Source organism: Alligator sinensis, unplaced genomic scaffold (genome assembly GCF_000455745.1).
Source record: "Alligator sinensis unplaced genomic scaffold, ASM45574v1 scaffold834_2, whole genome shotgun sequence".
NCBI classification, from domain to species: domain Eukaryota; kingdom Metazoa; phylum Chordata; order Crocodylia; family Alligatoridae; genus Alligator; species Alligator sinensis.
The window spans coordinates 462,430-473,127 of NW_005842511.1; the positions used below are offsets into that span (position 1 = coordinate 462,430).

The window sequence follows — 10,698 nt, forward strand, 5'->3', positions numbered from 1 at the left end:
AAATTACAAAAAACAATTCAATGTGTCATATAAATAAAGAGGACAAGTGGTTGATTTAAAGTTTTTCTTTAGTAATTTGTCTCCTCTTTGTTGTGGCACACTCACAGAAAGTGAATGCTGGGGGAGGAGCTGCTCCCCCCACCTTCCTCCAGCTCTTTTTTTGTGACTTCACTGTCCTTTGATTTGGAAGCTAGCTGATTGGCTGGAAGGAATTCAACACATGCCGGGCAAAAGCTTTGTCTGAGTTGAAGTGAAGTTGCACAGATTTTAGACTGGAGTCAGCAATCAAGGGTGTTTAGTCTGCAGCTGAGCAGTGAGTCAGCTAGCACCCTGCAGTAAATGGATTCTAACTGCAGAAGAAGAAAACAGTGATGTGACAAATTTCATCCTGGAAGAGGAGCAGGCAAACAAATCAGAGAGATTGGATTGCATACAGATTGTATCTGGATGTCCTGACACGGTGTGTATACAAAAAAAAAGTTTTCTGAGCTAGTAAGATATTAATACTTTGCTGTATTATAAGAGACATTGTGAAGTTTAAAAGAACCAAATGTGTTCTGGGTTTAACATACCAAAGGAAGTTGAAATATTTGCTTTTTAACTTGCTTGGAGAAATGAATTGCAAGAACTTACAAATGCACCAAATCAGTAGTAAAATGCACTTTATATTCCTTTCTGCACTGATGATAATATCTTTCAACAAAGATGTCTTGGGCAGGAATTTGAAATACAGGATTTTTGAGGAGCAAAGAGTTGGATCAGTAATTGCAAGACTATCAGAGGATGTAGCTGATGTTTTATTTAAAATGCCAAACCCTTCTTCAGTTCGTTTTCGAGCCATGCAAAGGGGGAATTCTCCTTTACTTGTAGTCCGGGAGGATAATGGAGAGATCAGCATAGGAGCTAAAATTGACCGGGAACAACTCTGCCAGAAAAACTTAAACTGCTCCATAGAGTTTGATGTGATCACTCTGCCTACTGAACATCTGCAGCTTTTCCATGTTGAAGTTGAAGTGCTGGATATTAATGACAACTCCCCACAGTTTTCTAGAGCTCTCATACCTATTGAAATTTCAGAGAGTGCAGCTGTAGGAACCCGGATCCCTTTGGACAGTGCTTTTGATCCAGATGTTGGGGAAAATTCCCTTCACACTTACTCACTTGCTGCAAATGATTTTTTTAATATTGAAGTACGATCAAGGACTGATGGTGCTAAGTATGCAGAGCTCATTGTGGTAAGAGAACTGGATCGGGAGTTGAAGTCAAGCTACGAACTCCAACTCACTGCTTCAGATAAGGGGGTGCCTCAGCGATCTGGATCATCCACCCTAAAAATAAGTATTTCTGACTCTAATGACAACAGTCCTGTGTTTGAACAACAGTCTTATATAATTCAACTCTTAGAAAATTCACCAGCTGGTACTTTGCTCATAGACCTCAATGCCACTGATCCAGATGAGGGCGCTAATGGTAAAGTTGTATATTCATTCAGTAGTCATGTGTCTTCCAAAATTATAGAGACTTTTAAAATAGATTCAGAAAAAGGATATCTGACCCTCCTCAAGCAAGTGGACTATGAAACCACCAAATCCTATGAAATAGATGCTCAGGCTCAAGATCTGGGTCCAAATTCTATCCCAGCTCACTGCAAAATTATAATAAAAATTGTGGATGTTAATGATAACAAACCTGAAATTAATTTAAACTTGATGTCTCCTGAGAAAGAGGAAATAGCTTACATATCAGAAGGGTCACCTCTGGATACTTTTGTTGCCCTAGTCAGGGTGCAAGACAAGGACTCTGGAATGAATGGAGAGATAGTTTGCAAGCTCCATGGGCATGGCCACTTTAAACTTCAAAAGACATATGAAAATAACTATTTAATCTTGACTAATGCCACTCTAGATAGAGAAAAGAGATCTGAATACAGCTTGACTGTAATAGCAGAAGACAGGGGAACGCCAAGTCTCTCCACAGTAAAACACTTTACTGTCCAAATCAGTGATGAAAATGACAACCCACCCCGCTTCCAGACAAACAGATATGAAGTTGTTATCTTAGAAAATAATTCTCCAGGAGCATACATCACATCTGTCGTGGCCACAGATCCAGATCTAGGAGACAATGGACAGGTGACTTACACTATTTTGGAGAGCTATATTTTGGGAAGTTCCATAACCACCTATGTGACTATTGATCCATCTAATGGTGCAATTTATGCACTCAGAACTTTCGATCATGAAGAAGTAAATCAGATTGCCTTTGTGGTTCAAGCTAGAGATGGAGGAAGTCAGCAACTTGTTAGTAATACCACTGTTGTATTAACTATCATTGATGAAAATGATAATGCCCCTGTAATTGTGGGTCCCGCCTTGCGCAACAGTACTGCAGAAATCTCAATCCCTGAAGATGCTGGAAGTGGCTTCCTTGTCACCAGGATAAAGGCCATAGATAGAGACTCTGGTATGAACTCTGAACTAAGTTGTTCTATAGCAGCTGACAATGAAAATAGTATTTTTGTAATGGACCCCAAATCATGTGACATCCATATCAATGCCAGCATAGAATCTGTTCCATCTAAGGAATGGGAGTTTTCTGTGATTGTTCAGGATAAAGGCAGCCCTCAACTTAGCACCAAAGCACTTTTGAAATGTACTGTTTTTGAATATGTATATTCATTTTCAAGTACAGAAGCTCCTTTTGTTAGCCAACCTTCCCTGGATGTCTCTATGATAACAATTATATCCTTAGGATCAATATGTGCAGTGCTGTTGGTCATTATGGTTATCTTTGCTACAAGATGCAATCGAGAGAAAAAGGACACCAGATCCTACAACTGTCGTGTGGCAGAATCCACTTACCAGCACCACCCAAAAAGACCCTCAAGACAGATACACAAAGGGGACATTACCCTTGTGCCAACTGTGAATGGCACTTTACCCATCAGATCTCATCACAGAGCTTCTCCTTCATCCTCTCCAACATTAGAAAGAGGGCAACTGAGCAGTCGACAGAGCCACCATAGTCACCAATCACTAAACAGTCTGGTGACAATCTCATCAAATCATGTGCCAGAGAATTTCGCATTGGAACTCACCCATGCTACTCCTGCTGTTGAGGTAAGATTCTGTATTGTTGTGCATGCACATTCCCTTGTTCATACACACATTCTTCTATGAGTTGGCATATAGTCTATATGCTGTGTGAGAGACATGGATAGCTATTTGCATCGTAAAAGTAGTATAGATTTTTCTTCAGGCATTGCAGCAGTGCAGTACCTTTCCAATGTCAATTGATCTTAAAGGAATCCAATGTCACGAGGGAGAAGAGTAAACATATGATTAATTATTAATATTATTTTCCTTTCTTTTATCTTGTAGGTTGAAAGAACTGAGTGCAATATAGATACTATTCATTTAGGAAACATACGGTTTTCTCTTTTTCTCTCTCTCCTGTGCACAGACACACACAAAACACATGAAAAACTATTTACCTGTACAAAAGACAGGGAAACTCCTTAAAATATGGGATAACTCTGATACACTAACTCTTCCTATTCTACTATATGGTGTTGGGATGTGTATTATTGTAATTGGAGTGACTTTAAAACAGTCCATCTTGTTTTTTTAATCCATGGACTATAAACTGATTTAAATGCACACACCACATTTTTAATGGGATTTTCTTATAGGAAAAGATCACGCAGTTCCAGGGATCACAAAACAAAAATAAAAATATAACCTGTCTGCAGCATGTATGCATTTTTATGCATATGTGTGTGTATAAATTAAGTATAAATTAGTATGAAAGCTAAGATGAATATGCTACACTCACTACTCTATCTGTGAAATGCCTGCAGATGTTTTCTGCAGCACATATTGTGAACTGTAAATAACTGGCTGTAATGCATTATATATGCACATGAATGTGCTCTACTTAATTTTTTAAGAAAAAAAAAACCCTACAGAAAAAAGTTATTTCACCTTTTCTATACAGGCATTAGACTTTTGTTTCCAGGAATCAGGATTTTTTGTCTTTTTCATAGCAGGTTTCTCAGCTTCTCTCAATGCTTCATCAAGGCCAGTATCAGCCAAGACCAAGTTTTAGAGGAAACAAATATTCCAGAAGCTACAGGTGAGGATTTTAACTAGATTTTGATCAACACATTTTTGTCAGAGAAAAACACAGTGAACAAGAAATAACAAAACATAATTCCATTCCCTTGTTATTTGTGTTTACAGATATGCCCTACAAGATATGGACAAATTTAGCTTAAAAGACAGTGGCCGTGGCGATAGTGAAGCAGGAGACAGTGATTATGATTTGGGAAGAGAGTCTCCAATTGACAGACTTCTTGGGGAAGGATTCAGTGACCTTTTCCTTACTGATGGGAGAATTCCTGCAGGTAAGAGCACAATGAAAGTTGAATAGTTTATTTACTGTGCTCCCTGACTGTCACATTGATATAGTTAGCATTAGAAGCAGTCATTCTTTAGCTTTCAAGGTTTTTATTTCCTTTTCTCTTCCTCTCTCTCCTCTGTTCTACAATATATTGACCCCAGCCATTACACAGCTGGTAAAAGCTTGCAAATCTGCCCAGTGGTGCCTAGCTGGTTTTTGCTATTATTTACCATGACCCAGCTCTACCTCCCCTTTCCCCAGAAAGCATCAACTCTTCTGTATCCCTAGCTTTTTAATGATTGGGTGGATGTTTATGTGCTGCCAGCCTGTTGTGGCATGCTAAAAATACATGGAACTGTAATTTGGCTGAAGAATTTTCCATTGTGGGATCTGATTCATAGAACCCAGGTTTTTAGAGCTTGAAATAGAATATATGATGGACTAAAAATTCTAGATAGGTAAACCTATGGCTTGCACTGAAGGTTAATTTTTATTGCTCAATTAATATAAATGGCATTGGTGCTGGAAATGAAATCCTGTAATTCTGATTGTTGGGAAAAAGTCACTCGAGGAGGAAGAAATCTTGCGGGAAGAAATCCAAAAGGGAGATATAACATTTCTCCCTTAACATTTCTATATTCAAGTGGGGTCACAGGTAACAAAAAAATAAAAAAAATAAAAGGGAAGAATCATTTTAGGCATGGGAGTAGGTGAGATCTTTAATAGAAGACCAATATTTATACAACCACTAGACGTACTCTGAAATTCTTAGAAACTGAATTTAAGGCCCAATTAAAATTCAGATGTACATACCTAGATAGAAAAGTATCAGGAAAGGTTCTATTCTTGCATATCAAGACCATTTCCTACAGGGCTAGATTATTCCAGTATAGTTTAGGCACACACTGGGGTTGATGGGAAGCTCTAAATTGCACTGTGGCTACTATGCTAGGCTGCTTCAGATGGTAGAGTAAACTCCTTTTTATAGGCAGTTACTTTTATTGACTGGAGCTGGGTAAGCATTGGGCCATAAACTAGCCACTTCCTTTCCCCCTATAATATTGTAATTACCCATGAGGGAAACAGGTGGACCTGGCCCTTGTGCTAGGTTTAAAATGAGAAACCTCCTAGAACTTTTTCCCTGAGCATAAACAGTGCTTATTCAAAATTTGGCTTCAGTGTCTTTTAAAAACATTAACATTTCTTTTGTGAATTTTGCTAGGTTCATTTTCCCTTAGTCCATGTTGGGTACAGGAATCCCACTAGGGTGGCCATTATAAAGGACATTCCAGATTTTTGCTACTCTGTCCTCTATTGATATGAAACACGGCACTTTTATGTCCTCTATTTTCCCCTATTTTTCTCTTGAGGTGAAAAATAGAGGACATAAAGGCATTGGGTTTCATATCAGTAGAGGACAGAGGACAACCAGGCTGTCTTCTATGGTGACCACCCTAAATCCCACTCACTTAGGTCCTGCTAGCTGAAGGCATGTAGGTTTCAGTGGTTACTGCACATTTCATTTAGTACTTGTATAACCAAGTACAGTAAAAGCTCTGTTATCCAGCATCCCCCGGGAATGGGAGATGCTGGATAACAAAGCATGCCAGTTAATTGAGCGGCCCGAACAGGTGTCCTTGCCTGTTTGGGCTGCCGCTTCTCCTGCTGCTTCTCCTGCCACATCCAGGGCATCACCACCCCTCCCGCAGCATTGCTGACCCTCCTGCGGGGTGTGGGCCCCGTGGGACAGGGAGGTGGGCCCTACACAGCCTGTCATGCCCCGGGCCATGCGGGCTTGGCAGTGCAGGCTACTTTGCCCTGTGCCATGGGGGCTCGGCGCAACCGGAAGTGCCACAGTGGCATGCTGGTTGCCGGTTAATAGAGTATGCCAGCTTGTAAGGTGCCGGTTAATGGAACTTTCACTGTACTAAATAAATGCACAGCAAACAATTACTGCTCAGTAGCACCAGCTAATGCCTTTTTTTGTGATGCTACTGTGCCATAGCCTAATAACGCTGCACAGTAGCTTATTATCACTGTCTGTGTTGTGCTATTGCACAGTGTTATTAGGCTACTGCACAGTTAGCATCTCTTGTAGATGCGCCCAGTGTCTCCAGTTGTTTTCTCCTTCAACTCTTCAACCCAGGAATATAATTGCTCCTCCCCCACTCTTTTTTTTCTTTCTGACATCTACTTCCTAGGTATATTTCAATATAATTCATTGTTAGGCACAATTCATTCAACAGTTTTTACATTGGAAGCCCTCACCATGGCTTCCAATGTAAAGGAGTAAAAGCTTACTTCCTGTTGGAATGGTTTGGGGTTGTTAGGGAAAAGGGAGTGGTTACATGCTTGATTAGCTGGAACGCCTGTTATTCATTTTGAGTTCTACAATTACATCTCCAAATATGAAACCAATGGGTGGCATTTTCAAAAGTTTTCAGCCTTAGCCTAACACTGATCTCACTGACGTGAAGTAAAACTTCCCCTACTACAGAGATAATTGTGTGGTGATTACCAAAGTACTTTTGAGAACCCTACATGATATATCCATTTGCTTATGGATGAACCACTTCAGATAAAACAAAAATCAATACAAGTTTATTCCAAAAAAAAAAAAAAAAATTGAAAAGAAAACTCTTCAGGTTTCTAAACTTGAACTAACTCCTTTCCTGACTTCTATTTTAAAATGGATCCATATTTTTACCATCAACCACAAATCACAGAAAGAAAATATTGAGAGAGACAATTTTTGGAGTATTTACTGCCTAAATTGAACTAGAGTGTGATAAAACCATTTTCCACGTGGGTTTATGGAAAAGCCCCAAGTCTGAGTGATTTTAAAGGAGTTTTAACATCCCATGAAAGATTTCTTTTTTTCTCCCTTTCTCTCACTAGGTACCTGTCTCTAAATCTTCACCCATATTTTTAAGATTCTGTAAACATTTTTATATCTTTTTGTTACTAACTTAAAGACAGTCTATGGCACTAAGTGTATCTGTCTTAGTGTCTAAGATAGACGCTAAGTCTATCTTAGAATCATAGAAAATTAGGGTTGGAAATCTTAGTGTTATAGATACAAACGTTAGAGCCAAAGATTTTTTCCGGGGGCACATGGGGTAATAACTTTTATTGAACCAACTACATGTTTGGAATAAAGTTAGAGAAGCTTTCCAATGTAAGGCATGAGGCCATACCTGGTAAAGAATACATTGCATTCAAAAGCTTTCCTAACTTTATGCCAGTCATATAGTTGGTCCAATAATAGATATTGCCCAAAACATCTTTGCCTCTTGCATAATTCCTAGACCATCATGGCTACAACATCATTCTAACATTACCATTGGTACTAATTACATTTTAAAAGAGCCTTCCAATCATTTGTTCAAAATGTCAGTATTGTTTTATACAGGCAAATCCTACTTCTACTAACATCAATGGGAAAACTACTATTAGTTTCAATGAGACAATTTTGGATGCTAGTGTTAAAGGTGATAAAGCAATGGAACCTAAAGTCCTCTAATAATTTACCCTTTTACAATACTTGGATTTTACAGGCATAATCACCTGACCAAGCATACCTGTATTACATTGGTTTCCATGAACATAAGAACTAACATAGGTTGAGTTATAGATTGCAGATGGAGGTGTTTTCAAAACTTTCCTAGAGCTGGTGTAACCACACTGATTACTGACATTACCTGTGAGACACTAAGAACTTTCTGCATGTAGGAATTCAGCATTTTAAGGCTTTTCAGGCATCTGCACCAATATTTTTACCACCAGTATTTTTTCAATGCTCATCCTTTGGATGCTACTCCATCAGTAATTCATTTGCAGCACCTAATGATGTATTTGACCTCCAACTATTTCTACTTCTGGTCAGCTTTATACCTGTAAAAGGCATTAAAAATAAAATTTAAAATATTAGAGTCTCTATTAAACATACCAGAGAAGTAAGAGTAACAGTAGTAGAGAACTGATACATATATCAGTGAAACATTGTCACCTGGAATATTGTATTCCTCTCCAATCACCGCATTTCAGAAATGACATAGGAGAAATTGAAGGGATCCAGAGGAAAATGTTTAAAGAAATGGGGAAACTTATGAGGTGAGATTGTGAAAACTGACTAGTTAGAGGCATATAAAATTGAAGGGAGATAAAACTTTATTCTTCAGGACATAAAGTATCAATTAACTGAAAAGGAATAGAGGGAACCTTCTCTTATGAACAAGAGATCATTGTGGTATCCTATGATGGTTCATTATGGAGATTTTGGGGACTGGCCTTTTTCGAGAGTGACTCTAGAACTCAATGAACTATAGTCATGATGATGACAATTCCAATATTCCTATTAGGCATTAAATAGACATAGAGTATGCCTATGCTGTTAGTCATTGCTGTGAGCACGGTGTAGTGCAGACATACTTTAACCATAAATTAGCTATCTCGATATCAGTAACAATTTAGTCACAGCAGTGTGGAGCTCAGAGCAGGTGTACTGCTTTAGTGTTTATCCAGATTCTGGGTAGGTTTCACAGCCCATGATGAGATTCATGCTGGCATGGTTAGACTGCTTATAGGGTCCTAAGCTACCTAGTTAAAGCTGAGCTCAATATGTCTGCACTGCTCTGTAGCTGCAGCAATGTCTGCAGTATAGTCAAAACTATAAAAGTCAAATCCTGAAAGATGTTAGCTAATTCCCATTACCTTCAAAATACTGAAAAGGACAGTTTATCTTCCTGCATTTAGAAGTGGTAGTTTGGTCTTTTTCCTGGCACCTCCTCTTTCCACAGGGCCTTATGTTCTTCTGTTACTGACTTCTAGGAAGGCCTTCACAGGCTTATACTCCCATGGGTCTTCTCTAGATTTTTTTATAGGGATGGATACTGTCTGGTATAGTTCCTCTTTGGGTAGAACTGCCAATTCAATCTAACTTGGCTCTAGTAGGAGTAGCAAAATGTTGGCTGCTTTAATCTGTAGTCTGTAGAGGCCCTAGATGTCAGCAGCTGGAGGTACTAGGTCTGTCAGCCCCACTTACTCCAGAATAACTCTGCTGATGTTAGTAGAATTACACTAAGCATGAATTTGGCCTAAGTGTCCCAAGTTGTATTAAATTCTAATTTATCCATTTGATAAAGCATTATATTACCAGCTGAGTCAAAAAGGTGTCAAAAGATGAAGAAAACTTCACATTTTCTCTATTTCCTCTTCCTCTCTCTTCTCCCTCCATTTTTTCCTTGTCACTTCCCTCTAATACTCTTGTCCCCTTTCACATTGCTTTCTTAGTAGAAATGTAACTAGGCACCAGGCATCCTTATATGAAAAGAATGAGCAGTGCCTTTTTAGGGTGGAGACAGAAGTTCAGTTCCCCACTGTAACTGAGAACCCTTTGCAGGATCCCCTGGATCAAACAGCAGTTTAGTGTTGGTTCCAGGAGGGAGGGGAATATAGCTGCTGGCTTCCAACCTGCAGTGGGTTTCCTTTAGGGGCTTCTCTTCTCTCCCAGCCTGTCCCTGTTTTTGAAATGGGAGGGGGGGAAAGGGAGTAGAGGGAGCTCTTCTAGGGGTTCCTCAACTGGTGCTGGAGGGTGAGGCAGGTGACTTGGAGTCTGTCCCCCCCTCCCACCTCTGGGAGGCTCAAATACACCCACTCCACCCTGCAGCGGGGGCTGACAAAACCCCAGACTCAACTCCCTCTGCTCCCTTTCCCCCCTCCCCTTCTGAAAACAGCTCAAGGCTGGGAGGCAGTGCCGACAGAAGTTACAGAAGACACTATGTTTTGAAACATCTTTATCTAATCCCTCATGCAATGAGGGTTCAGATTTTTACCCAATCAAACATTTTTTAAGTGGTCTGCATCTATGCACTTGTGTTTGGTCACAGCTATAGACCACTTTCTGTGTCCAGATCAGGCGAAAATTGTCACTTCTGTCTGCGCCCTTAATTTATTCAGTCTGCTTTAAATTTGGGCTTCAAATGTTCATCATAAGCCCATTTTAAAAGATCACATAATTTTCATATTTATCAATTTATAAAACTGTTACTTGTGGATTAAAAATAGTATCACTAAAGATTTTGGATCTATATACACATCTGGATCCAGAATTTATAGTTGCCACTAAACTTCCCTAGTCTCTGGCAAAGTTCAGTCCCTGGCTGGAACTTTGAATTTCAGCTCTTGTATTATGTACTATTTCTAACCCCTGTAAATGTGAATAATATATTTGAATCTCAACATTAAATATAGAATTTGGTTTTGATTACAGCAATGAGGCTATGCACAGAGGAATGC

At 39.3% G+C, this 10,698-nt stretch overlaps 1 protein-coding gene across 1 annotated transcript in view; it reads left to right on the plus strand.

The window, feature by feature from the left end:
• Positions 1-321: 321 nt before the first annotated feature.
• The window catches only part of PCDH18 (protocadherin 18), an 11,204-nt gene continuing 827 nt past the window's right edge, over positions 322-10,698 (plus strand). The window contains 4 exon segments of the mRNA XM_014523623.2: positions 322-3,119; positions 4,049-4,134; positions 4,242-4,405; positions 10,673-10,698. Of these exon segments, the coding sequence (XP_014379109.1) occupies positions 615-3,119; positions 4,049-4,134; positions 4,242-4,405; positions 10,673-10,698 (2,781 nt within the window). The 5' untranslated portion in view covers positions 322-614.